The 13,863-nt window shown below is 40.5% G+C and overlaps 1 protein-coding gene across 1 annotated transcript in view; it reads right to left on the reverse strand.

The window, feature by feature from the left end:
• The window catches only part of LOC129113582 (polypeptide N-acetylgalactosaminyltransferase 10-like), an 81,555-nt gene extending 75,656 nt beyond the window's left edge, over positions 1–5,899 (reverse strand). The window contains exon 1 of the mRNA XM_054625969.1: positions 5,640–5,899. Coding sequence (XP_054481944.1) covers positions 5,640–5,798 — 159 coding nt within the window. The 5' untranslated portion in view covers positions 5,799–5,899. The remainder of the gene's footprint in view (positions 1–5,639) is intronic.
• Positions 5,900–13,863: the final 7,964 nt, after the last annotated feature.

The raw sequence follows: 13,863 nt of genomic DNA on the forward strand, positions 1-13,863 counted from the left end.
CAGAGGGGAAACAGACAGGGAGCTGCGGGTCAAAGTAGCTCGACGCCGCCGGAGCAGCCGAGGAAGAGCATCAGAATCGGATTTATTAAGATGACTTCATGTGTCTCGGTTATCTCGGTTCCTGGGATTCAGTTTTCATGATGAGAAACATGTCAACTCGTTTTCAACCAAATAATTAATCAAACGGAGAAACTGTCAATTGCTTTTTTTTTGTCAAATTGCTGCATAATGAACATTAACATTATATAACATTACAAGAGGAGTTAACGGTTTTTCCTCCTAATATGCCGCTATGAAAAATATTAGATATCGCAGGCTACAAAGCAAATTATTCCATGAAACAGTTTCATTGGGGTCCAATCTTGTCGGAGCGCACTTGCAGCCTAATTAAAGCCAACATGTGTTCCTCCGAAAGGTTTTGGAAACAGATAAAAAAGTAAATGAATTAAGCTTCAAGGCTTTGTTTATTTTTTCCTCAAAAGGACAAATGTCAGACTTTCAATGTTTTTTTTTGTTGTTTTTTTCCCCCCCGAGGCCTGTGGGAGCCCTGGAAGACAGAGAGGTCAAACAAATATCTGATTTGCATTGTGACTGTGGGGTAGGAATACATCACAAGCAGACAGCCTGGGAATTCAAAATCAGACTGAAACACTGGGGGTGTTTATGAAAAAAATAAATAAAAGTCATGATTTGCCTGGCATGCTTCGGTTCTACAATCTGTGACTTCTAAGGCGGAAATAAGACATTTAAAGATGTTCTTATTTTTTTTTTTTCAGCAGGGATTTCACCTTGTCCTCAGCTGTTCTACATAGATGTCCTTGTTTACTTTGAGCTCTACTCATTAATAAAACCAGACTGTCGCTGACCGACCTTCTACTGGCTCTAAAAGCAGTATAGGCTATATAAATGTGTGTGTGTGTGTGTGTGTGTGTGTGTGTGTGTGTGTGTGTGTGTGTGTGTGTGTGTGTGTGTGTGTGTGTGTGTGTGTGAGTCAGGGAGTGTACTGTACGTGTGTCAGAGGGGAAAAGCACAAGGTCCTGCCGTGATGAATTAACAGTAATCCAGCCTACAGTGTGTGGCTCATAACTGTAGCCTCCAGTGTACGGAAGCCTGGATGATTCTCATTTCTCTGTGACACGGCCGTGAATCTCCACCAACTTCCCTTTCAAGAGCACACTTTATCTCCTGGACTTTTATCAGAGCTGATTGCATCCAGTTAGCGAGAGGGAACATCCACCAACAAGTTTCACCAAAAACAGACGCTGACCCACATATATATATAGATATATACAGAAATATATCGACATGTTGTCCAATCATGTTTTTCTTGATTGGGGCCAACACACCTTGAACACTTCAGACTAGGTTTAGCTCTACTGTATCTAAATTCCTTCAGTCCTTAATAACAATATGAACCGCAGATTAATTACACAGTCCAAACAATATAGTGTGAAAAGAGGTTTCACTGCCGATCAGCCCTGATAATGCCACATTGCAGACGACAGCAGAGCTAACAGCTACCGTACGGAGGTCGCATTGAGGTACATTGTGATGCGTTCATGCTCTATTTAGTGAAAAGGAGCATTGGGAGAAGGTAAATCATAACTTTATCTTGATGTGTGTTCAAATGTTATCTCGTAAAATGTCGTTTTTGGAGTGAAACTGCAGTTTGAAGGAGATTTTTTCACAGCAATATAAGATAGATATTAGAGAGGAAATTATGATTGTGACCTGTTTAACACTAGCTAAGAGGCTCGTAATACATCATTAAAACTACAAAAAAATGGCATGTTTTATACAAATAACCACGATAAATGACTTTAAAAAAGAATCACGTTTAAAATTGGTGGAGATCCTTGTTTACGAGCTTCTTTATCAAAACAAAACAACAACAAAAACAACCTTTATCAGCCGATGTAGCTCATCGATGAGCTGTTAAGGCAGCAAAAAATGGTGATGGGAGCATTCTTAAAGTTCAAATGTTTGTCCTTCTGTCGCTCAAAAGCATGACACGATCCGAACTGTGAGTTGTTTATGATCCGTTGCACCCCTTATTGATTATTTTTCATACAATTGTCAAATTACTTAGTCAAACTATCAAAAATATCAAGCGCCTATCATTTAATCAGAGCCCAGAGTGATGCCTGTTTTCACACGACTGCCTGAAGTCAATCAATAATCGTTATAAATAACTGTGACGTCATGACGTAATCATGGTTATGATCTTTGAAATAGAAATATGTACAGTATGAAGCTCAACTGGTCTTGTATGTTCAGTGATGTCCCCACCCTGCCTGATTTACCGGAGCTGAATGGGAGGGAATGCCATTTGCACAAGTCTGCCATGTTTTTGTCACGAGGACATTCAATGCATCTCAGCCAACGCTGTCAGACAGTTAGCTCGGGCAGCACAGCAAGCAGCTGGTCAGACTGATGTGGCTGATATGCCTGTTTTAATTCTGCCTGCTGCTCTCATCTTCTCTAACCTCCACTTAACCTGAGCTGCTGGAGCAGACAGGAGGAAGCTGAGCCACCTCTGCTTCAACAGGCGTCCTTAATAAGACACAGAAAATGTGCAAATTACCTTTCTGTCACTGTCACGGCGGGGAAGCTGTGAGGCTGTTTGCTAGAGCGGCAGGAAATACACTCATCCACGCAGCGTATGCACGGGGCACATGATTACAGCTTACACTACTACCACATCACTGTGTTGGGTAATGCAGTGTTAGCACAGTCAAGAGGGTCAACCTCTCAGAGAGAGAGAGAGAGACACTGTGATGTTGTGCTTAGGTCGGGATTCCAGCTGCATATCTACATCTGAGGAAGGCCTTCTGTTCAAGGGAAATGAAAAATGAAAGCCCTGGTGACAAGTCATGAAGCAGACAACAGTTGGTCAAGACGTAGGTGCATTAGATGCTGAAAAAGTACAGGGACCACCAAAAGAAATATAACGTACATGTTCTGTAGAAACGTGCAGAAGATATAGACTGTATTTAAGAAATGGACGTGGTTGCCAAAGATGCCACTCATTGGTTTGTCGACTTCAGTTTTGAAGTCTCAAATTCGCCATTTTGGCCAACGCCATCTTGATTTTTGCAACCAGTGGACGGTGGTGAACGTATTTGGACTGTGGAGGAGTGACCTAGTCATAGAGACTCTGTATACGGTTCACAGACTGTTTCTAAGAAGTGGACGTACTCATTGTGAGGTCCCCCAGTGGTTGGTGGACTGCCGTTATGAAGCCTTGAGTTTGTCGCTTTCGCCGTCGCCATCTTGGTTAATTGGAACCGATGAACGGAGGTTACCATATTTGGAATGCGGAAGAGTGAAGTTAAGATGCCGGATATGGCAGGGACCTGTCAATCAAATACTCCACTATATGGTCTATTTGACTCTAAATGGGACCATAATTTGCTAAATGAACATCATGCTGTACTGAAGAAGACTTGAAACTAGAGATTGAGAGCATAAACTCATGTTTACTGAGGAAATAAATCAAATGATAAGTAGGGTCATTTTCTCATAGACCTCTATACAATCACACTTCTTTTTTTTGCAATTAGAGAAGCTGCCCCTGATGGCCATTAGAAGGAACGCAAGTTAAAGAAAATAAATAAATAGACATAATGATGGCTGAGTAGTCATTAGCAATTGTCATCTTGAATTGAGAGCAACTGATTTCCTGTTCTTGGTACTTGTAGGCTCCAAGCTGCTCTGGAGGACTGAGCTAATATGCAACAGGCCTTGTATGTGTCCTTCATCCCATTCAGCATATCTCATTGTCATTTAAGATATAAAATACAATCTGGAGCTGAAAGAAGTAATCCTTGGAGACAATCTGTGCCGAACACAATGGCTTAATCATTTGAGGGGGTTCTTGTGAACATTTAGAGACTGAATGATGAATTGATGATGACAATAATTGTTTACGGAGCTATTTGACCCTTCATTCCAGTGTTATTGTACTTGAATGCCTTCACTTGGTCTTTCTCACTAAGTTTCTACAATCCTTCCAGCCGCGCAGGTTTGCTGGATTTGTACAAACAACACCACCATCCACAGCTCACACTAACACACACATGCACATACACACACATACCATCACTGAAAGCCTCCTTTCAGCAGAGTTGCCTCATTTGAATGAGAGGAGCTACTATTGTCTGCCAAATAGGGTCTGGTTTGGCGAGGTTTTTGGGATTTTTAAGTGGACCCGTGAAAACAACCAAGCTCCAGCTTGTGCCTCCCATTAATTCATTTTTTTTTTTTTTTTTTCTTATACTTTAAAGACTTTGGCTTTGATGATTAAATTCAAGCCACAGCAACGGTTTCCCCTAAAAAAAATAGAGAGAAGTCGAACATTTAAAACCCCAAGCATTTGAAGTTATTCCAAAACCCTTTACGACTCTTTCTCTCACCCTCTGGTGCAGAAATATTCTGTCTCCTGTTCAGACAAATTGATTTCAAAACTCTTTTAAAAGTGCACGAAATCACCTCAACCAAAGCAACATGGCAACAGGAAATGGAATATCTCCTTCTTTGTGTTGTATGACATATGAAAAAATACGAATACATCATTAGATATGAATATATAATAAATAGAAAATAACATTTATACAGATAAATTAACCTGAAACCTAAAACTTTGTGGTGTAAGAAGTGTCCATCAATGCTTTGGCTGCCACTTCAGTTGAGTTGAATCACAATAGGGGCCATAGTTTGTTTTCTGGCTGAAGGAATCTTTAAGGATTTTTGATTTGTCTTCAAAACAAACGGACTTATACGTATTTGTGATAAATCATTGTCTCCCAGTAGTTTACTGTGTGGGATTTGAACTTTTTTTTGACTTTGGTGTCACATGGACTTTTTTCATTTTGCTACATACCATAACGTATACCATGAAAACACTGTTGAAAGAAACAATTAAATTAATCAAATTATTAAAAAATAAAATAAAAGACAATCGTAATAGTTTCGTTTACCAAAAACATAAATAAAAAATTGCTGATTCTGTACGGTAAGTTGAATATTGTTGGTTGAACAAAACAAAACGAGCAATTTCAACAAGTCACCTTCGGCCTCCGGGAACCTAACATTGCAGCTACAGTTGCTATTATATTACAAACTCAATTATGAATCATAATCATGGAATAAACCATAAGTTGCAGACCTAGCAATTACAAACAATGCATATGTCAAAAAGATGATTACATTGGGGTGGGGTGGGTGGGGGTGTTACCCAAAACAAACTGAAGTGAATACATAACCATACCAAGCCAGTGATGCCTGTCAACCCCTGAACGCATCACTATGCTCCACATAGTAGGACAACTTCCTGAAGTCGGTGTGATTGTAACTTCACTGTGAACCAGCTTCGGGGTTGGCGACGTGGCTCCTCCTGACCGCCTCTGCTAGTGGTCCATTTTGTAAATCACACACACACACACACACACACACAGTATGGGAATGTCATGGTTGGTGGTATTGGTGAGGAGGGAGGGAGGGGTTGACCCACAGAAGTCTCTGCCAACACCGCAGCGAGAAGAATGGGATTATGGTTTTTAAGCATTATGGTTTTTACGCATTATGGCATTTACGCACAGCCATGGAAAGACATCAACCCACGGCCGAGCTCCCCCTACCTGTATCTGGGGGATGCCTCCAGGACCGTCCGCAGTCTCCGGTGAGTTGTCGAAGACTCTGTCCCTGTAGAGAGACCACAGCCCGACGTTGGGGAGGAAAAGCAGAGCCGCTATGAGCAGCCCGGCGACCTGCAGCAGCCGCTTCTCCTTCCGCCTCATCTCAGCCGGGGAGAGAGAGAGAAAAAGGAGGCGGTGGGAGAAAAAACAAAAACTATGGAGCCCCGTTACCCCCTCGCTTTGCTTTTTTCTTTTTTGTTCCTCCCCCGAGCAGAGGCAACTTTGGCTGTGACTGACTGGGGGGACGGACACCGGCGCTGTGACGCTCCGGCGAGTCTCTCCGCCGCTAGAGGGAGCGAACCGCCTCACCTTTCAGCCGGAGCTGGGAGGAGGTGGGTGGGTTGGTTATGGGAGGAGGAAGAGGAGGAGGAGGTGGAGGTGGTGGTGTTTCAGCCAACATTGGAAGACATGTATTTAGTTTTAAAGGAGTTCAACTCATCTCATAAGCTCCATTGAGGACATCATGCCAGGTGTGACTGCAGCAGTAGAAAGTGAAACTAAATCATCATTAAAAAAAAAAGCTGACCAGTTGTGCCGCCTTCAAATGCACCTCGGAAATCAGACGAACGCTGTTTTCTACCACCTGTAGGCTGTAAGCAGTACTTTCGGACTGGAAAATAGGCAAATTACTTTTGTTAGGCGTGATATTATATTGAAACCACTTGATTTGAATGACTTTAAGATATTTTCTTACATTACATTACATTACAGTCATTTAGCAGACGCTTTTATCCAAAGCGACTTACAATCAGTAGTCCATTGAAAGCCTTTCCCTTGACCCTTTATCCTTGTCAGATCTTTGGTTTGATGCTGATTAAGAAGGGGTGGACAGGACAGGAGAAGCATTACATTACATTACATTCATTTAGCAGACGCTTTTATCCAAAGCGACTTACAGGAAGTGTATTCAACATAGGTATTCAAGAGAACTACTAGTCACCAGAAGTCATAAGTGCATCTCCTTTCTTAAACAAGCATCTTAAAGCATAAACCAGAGCAAAAGTATAGTGCAGAGGCAAATTACTACGAAAACAATAATTGCAACAGACTAATACGAATACAGTAAGTGCTACAAACTACTACGAATAGGATAAGTGCAGTAAACGAATATGAATACAATAAGTGCAGCGACATTATATGAATAAACTAAGCTTATCATAAACAAATAAGGTTCAAACCTTCAACTTCTGCTGTCAGATCTTATTGGATGGATTTTCCTGTCACTGCTGAACTAAATGTAAATCTGTCTACCAATATGACATTTCGAAATCTTAATTACCATTCAGGGTAATTGAGGTGGATGCCATTTTTTGGCAAACATATAATGTCACTGTGTAAATGAAGGTTGCGCATTAATGTTACATTATTATGTAATACAAATCCCCATCACCAACACTGAGTGGCTTCTCAACAGGTGGCATCTCTGCATAAACAGAATGAAAGAAAAGGCTAGCTTCCTGCCACATTTTTCACATGGGTGAGGAATTAAATGAAAAATGTGAATTGATAATTGTATTAACAGAGGCATATGCTTCAGTACAGGGGGCATGGCATGAACATGATGTGATCTCAGGGACTTGTGAACAGATTTGTAAAATGAGTTTCATTCATGCTTAAAAAAATCTGTCGCCTCATGTTGCGTCTCTTCTCTTTAACCTTCTGCTGCCTATAAAGTCTTCTGCCTGCATCCTTTATGAATCTGTTTGTGCAGTTGATTGCACAATGGCTCGTTATCATTTTAGCAGCGTTTGCGAAAAGCACAAAGGCAGATGCTGACTGTGTTGTGTTTGTCACTCTGCAGGGAATAACCGTGGTGACGGATGCCATATTTCTGAACTGTACAAAATCTGTTAGACATTGCAGAGGGATTGTTGCTTTTGTCACCACACCTGGTTGATTCGTGACGCACGTAAAGCTTTTGGTTTGTGCAATACAAAACAAGCATCTGAGAAACACCGCCTCAAAACCGGAAAAAACTCACAACCTTGCCATATTCTATAAATATTAACCTGTTTAACTCGTTTTAACACGCATAGAATTTAAGTGGCCAGAAGCCAATTTAAAAAATGACTGAGCACTACAAATATGTTGCTCCAACACGATCAAAATAAGATCTCAGTGCATTCCAGACGTGTTGGAAATGTCAACGAAACAAAGCTGTTGTACTGAAAAACAGTATTTACTGATCCAGTGAGGTCCAAAACAACAACCATCTGCTGGAGCAGGTTTCTTCTGCTGCCCCTTCCACACAGATGAGCCAGAGCCAGCGGAGGAGGAAGTGAAGCTCAACTGTGTCTTGCATGGAAATCCAAGCAGCCACCACATCTATGTTGTAAACACAGAATAAAGCCCGGAGTGTGTTTGTTGAGAACTGGCTGTAAGCATCTGTCAGTGCATTTCCAAACATATTTCTTGTTGCTGGAGCAATATTTTGGTTTCAAAGGCTCGACAATGAATTGTGTTTCTATTAAAATTATGATTTGAAAGACTTTCAAATAACAAAAAACGTGGCTTCAGTTATAATTTACATAATTACACACACACCATTCATTAACTTCGAGGTGTTTTATTGCTTTTTTTGGGCTGAAAAACCTTACACATTGTCAGTCCAAGTCTGGGCCAAGCCCCAGGAAGAGCATTGGGCTATGACGAAAATGTGACATAGTGGCCAAACAGTGGAATACCAACTTCTGGGTCGGTCATGTGATGCCATAGGATCACAATAAGACTTTTTCCATAGACTTAAAATGGGAAAGACAGATATTGTTTACGGGTATATCAACTTCCCAGTACAAAAGACTTGAATTGCACTTATATGACTCATTTTATAAAGTTGTAATATAGATGAATCCAGAGTTATTTTCCTTCCCCTGTCCATGTGAATGACCCCGAGACCAAAGGCTGGGAGGCGGGGTTAAAGGGAATGCAAGTGAACTTGCTCTATGGACCGTATGGATACAGAAGATCTGGCTGATTTCATCAAAATGTTATGCTCAGATGTCAAACTTTTGTTGCTTAATGGGCCACTGAGCAACATAATAGAACGGGGCCCCGCCTCCAACGTTGTATCTCGTTTTCATCATGCATCCGATTCGGTCCTGGATTAGATCCACTTGCGACAGTGTGGAGGAGATGAGCCCGGAAGGACATCAATTCAATTACAGTTAAAGGAGAATACAACGGGAAGAAACACATTCACTGGTAATTAAGCAAGAAATAGATCAGTGAGCTTCCTGATTATCCTTTATCACACATCTGCAAGATTATGGGAATGTATCACATGTCATTTCCTAATATTTCCATTTTCTTTGGACACCTTGGAGACAAGAGATGAAATTTTTAATGTTGGTTTGCAGTACAGAATGACAAGAGAGGTAAAAAAGGTCTTTCTTTTTTTTTTTTTTTTTTTTTTTTTTTTACTGTGATGCCCTGATCTATGCCTGGTGATTTTCATTTCTTTGTTGCGTCAGTATTAAACCTGCTGCCTGCTAGCACCAGTCCACCGCAGCTTCAATATGTCTGCACGCAACCCACAGTGTTGTGGATTTAGAAAGTGCTTGGCAAAAATCGATGGGAGTCAAGACATAGGAGTGTGTCTGACACAAAAGAAATGAAAACTTGAGAACATGTTCTTAAATCAGAAACCATGCTGGCAGAGAAGCCTGGGTGCAAAATCTGAAACACACATTGGTATTTGGACATATACTCAGATCTAGACTCAGAGCCAATCTAACTAGCTGGTTTTAGTAAAAACAAAGAGCTTTGCTTCACTTTGTCACACAAAAATACTCTGAGGAATAGAAGAAGGCCTTGCTTAGGTTGAGAGCTAAAAAAAGTTGTTTTTGGCATCTCAAGATTGACTTCAGGAAGTCTGGACAGCAAAAAAACAACATGAAATATGATTTTTCAAAATCACAATTAAAGGTGGTTTGGAATCGGATTCCAATCTGAATTGAACCGATGTGTCTCAGTCTGGCCCCTCATATCATATTTCAAATTCAGAGACGGTCCATTCTGGCACTGTTCAGTATGGATCATTTCTGGTGAGACATATTTAATTGTTTTTTCGAAACAATAGGAAAAATAAACACTCAGCCAGACTGTGATTTGTCAATATTTGGTTGCTCTGACAGGACAAGGGCCCTTCGTTCCCATAAAAAAAACTGATTCTCAAGGCAGGCACGGTTGCAGCTTTTAAAATAATATTACTAAATTTGGATGTCTCCATCGTCCCCATGTTGCAGGAGGTGGCTCACGGAAATGTCTCTATTGCTGAGATGGAACAGATACGTTTTAGCAAACCTAATTCACAAAAGCTATTTCCAGGAGGTTTTGAAGCTATCTGTATAGCTCACAAGCTTTGCTGCTGTGTTGAATTTTTATTTGTGCAAACTCTTCTTCATTCTGCACGCTGACTGATATTTTGGCAGCTCCCTACTCATATATCTTTTGTTGTTGTCGTTGTTTTCTTTTACCCAGAAGGGTCATTTTCCTGCTTTACAATTATTGCCTTCGTCTGGCAGCATCATATTTGTTCTTGACATGTATCCCCTGTCGATCTTTCTGTTCTTTTGTGTAATTGTACTGTGTGTTTTATGCCTTGTGTGTGTGTTTATTGTAAACTGCAACAATATAGCAAGAACAAAAAAACAAAAAAAGGATCTTTTGCCTGCAGTCTGAACACAGCAAAATATACTTGCTCCCCTCCACTGTGACTCAGCAAAACAACATGTGGAAGGAAACAAAAGAAAAAGAGACTCTGACTTTGGAAGGTTTCCACTTGATTTGTCGAAGTCATGCTGTTGAAGCCTTATATAAACCTCAGCTGGAATGTATAATGCAGTTTTGCACAGAACAAGGACTTTATATTTCAGCTCCCATCTCATATCCACTGCAATTGAAAGGGATCATTTTGTGGCCACAAAAAAACAAACTGTTGCAATACACATACTGTTAATGGGCACGTGAGAGTTTGGGTTAAGATAGACTTGGAACAATGTGAACCTGTCAGCTCCCACTTTTCACCGCTGGTAGGGTTTCCATCACTTGAAGTACTGAACATAGAGTGAAGCTCCAGACACATTTCCCATGATGAATTGTGTCCTACAAGCCTCGGGTCATCCTTCATGACAAACTGCACACTGTTATCACTCTTCTCTGCTGACGATCAGATAAAAACCTGTCATCAGATCATCAGCTGACTGAATCTTTGGGCAATACTGAAGTCATTTCAGTGCTGAGCTGCAATCATCACAGGTGAGCTATTGAGATCACTGCCCCTCGGCGCATGGGTGCACATTTTATGCTTCTGTTTCAGTGAGTTTGAAAGAAGTGGATGTTTCTGTGTATTATGATTGTGTCCATTAAACTTTTAGATTTGAACGCTGTACGAGAACAGCCTGTATCCCACTGTGATAAACAGTAACTGCTGCCTTTACATAACAGTAAGTCATCGGTTTTGCTGTTATTTGGTGATAGACATTGATTGGACAAAATGAACGTTTGATTAAAGGTGCTAGTTGAAAAGTTATTAAAATTCATGAATGTCACAGTGAAATTTCACAGGAATCCATCTGATAGTCCAATCAAGACATTCTACTTAAACCCAGCAATGTGAACTTCATCCTGAGCCTAAAGGAAAAGTCAGAGCATCGCCAAAGTCATTAGAAGACATCCTCTGGGAACCATGAATTCCTGTACCAAATGTTGTGCCAATCCATTCTGTAGATCTAGAGATATTTATGATTCTTTCCTTCAACAGAAGAAGTTAGTGGGCCTCATCCTCTGTACACAAATATCTGCACAAGATTTTTTCTCAATACATCCAATTGTTTTCGAGATATTTAAGTCGGGACCAGAATCTGGACCAAAGGGGAACCCAACAGATTAGCACTGCTGTCCCTTTAGCCATGTTGCAGATTGGCTAAAAAACTAAATGAAAACAGGTAAATAATAGCTGCGGTCTGGTAATGGGAATCATCATCAGAGGTTAAAAGGATACGGCCTTACAATTTTTTAGTTTTCACATCTTCCAGCGCCATTATAATTCTGTTATCACTTCTCAAAATGTTTTGTAATTGCACTCGATTGCACCAGATTATACATAAAAACATGTTTCCACAAATCAACGGCTTTTATTTACCTGACCCCGACTCTACTGTCAGAGCACTGGCTTCTGAAGTGGAATGATGCTTACTAATTGTTATCATAGGGGACTCAATGCCAGAATGAGCACAGCTAAGCACAGCTAATGGGTTTCAGCCCACAACAGTCAGTCATTAGTCTGCCAACAGGGGAATTAAGGCATGCTAACAGGACGCTTTGCCTTGATGCTTTGCAAATTACCTTGATTTCTCTCCGACCCCTTTCAAATTCACACCGAGCCGGGTGACACCATCAGGTGGAGTTATAGAGCGAAGGGATGCTCGATCAACGTAAAGCCCCCAACACATTCAGAGGTCGCAGGGTTCATCCATAATTCATGAGGGAACATGACGGCGAACAGATTGAATTGTCACAACTCAGGCTGGTACAGACGAGGAGAACGAGGGAGGAATGTTCTCTCTTTCTTTGTGAGTCCTGAGCTGGAATAGAGAGAGCGGGATTAGTACGGAGAGCAAATGCAACACATCTGACTTCACGTCCTCCTCTGGTATTGCGGCTTATATTTGCCCTCCATGACCCTTTACTTATCTGGATGTCAAATGCAAGAATCAATGTCGGCCAAAGCCTTCAACTCGCTTGTTTATGATACTAAGATTAGCAAGAGTCCATTAGAAGATGAATTCAAAAGTTTTGAAAAGAGAAAACACTAAAACATTCATATTATTTCACCAGGCTTTAAAATATATTGCTTGAAGATCTGTAGGCTGATTTGAGAGTCAGGGGATCAGGGTTAGTTAAATGATACGAAAAAAAAATGTCTTCCCAAAACAGAACCTCCAAAATCTTTGAAGCTCTGAATACCAGGGCCCAGACACGGATATGAAGTATTCATACAAACTTCAACTGCAAAACAGCAACTGCTTGCAAGCTTCGAGCTGTTTGGGTTTTGGTTGTTATTTCTTTCAATGATTAACTGTCTATTCTGGGACTTTACTGTTGTTTCTGAGATGGTTGCCCTTAGTTAGTTTCTGTATGTCTGGTTCTATGGTTGGACAAGTTGTTTCATGTAACGGAAAACAAGCACGGTGAGGTGTTCCCATCAAAAATACATGGTGGAGGTGCAGGTAGTTTTAACAACTTTCTATTCAGTTAGGTATTTTAGTCGAACATCCCCCTACAAATGGTCTCAGAGTGAGAAAATAAAGAGTTCTGCAGTACATATTTCTGTTATTTTTTTTAACTTTTCTCTTATCAAAGACTTCACATATATATACATTTTTTTTTTTTACTGCTTTGGGCTTTTGAAGGAAAACTACGCCTCGATAGAACGTCTTTTTGGGGTCGAAAGTCAAAATAGTTCAGTCTCTAACAGTGGATTGTAATTTATTAGTCTATCATTTAGACGTATAACCAATTATTATCCCTGAAATGTACCCTGCTTAGTTACTTTCCACCAATATTAGTTTCAAATATGATGATGTGTTCTGGGATAATGTCTGATACCTGAGAGTAAGCTGCTCTGCCATCAAGGGGTGCATTTATTGGAAATCAAACCTTAAAGATAAACACTAAGCAGACATAAATATTGTAGAAAATATCATGGGACATTTTTTTTTTTTTGCTTTCAAAGGTCAAAATCACAGATGTTGAAGCATCCTCAAATCCATCTACATTGATCCTGGGCACAACTGCAAAACAACCAAAAATACAATCCCATTGATGAAGTGTTTGCTTTAAAGGAATACATAGGCATTCTGCACCAAGTTTCATGTCCATGTGAAACAAACTGAATCCAATCAATCTGAAAACCAAAGTGAAAGAAATTGTAGATCTTTGTAACCATGCCAAACCTCCAGTCTTTATCAAATGTTGTGTCAAAATAAAGTTTCAAAGAAGCCTCAGCAGAGGCCAAGTTGATAAATGGTGAAAGTATTAAGCGATAGCAGACAATGACTGGATGTTCAAAGACAGTTCTATTAGCAGACTATGAGTGGATGTTCAAAGACAGTTCTTTGTTCAGTTGATTGCAAAGAATGCCTGCGGCCTTCAGTCGGGCATTTTA

The sequence above is a fragment of the Anoplopoma fimbria genome, chromosome 24 (genome assembly GCF_027596085.1).
Source record: "Anoplopoma fimbria isolate UVic2021 breed Golden Eagle Sablefish chromosome 24, Afim_UVic_2022, whole genome shotgun sequence".
NCBI classification, from domain to species: Eukaryota; Metazoa; Chordata; class Actinopteri; order Perciformes; family Anoplopomatidae; genus Anoplopoma; species Anoplopoma fimbria.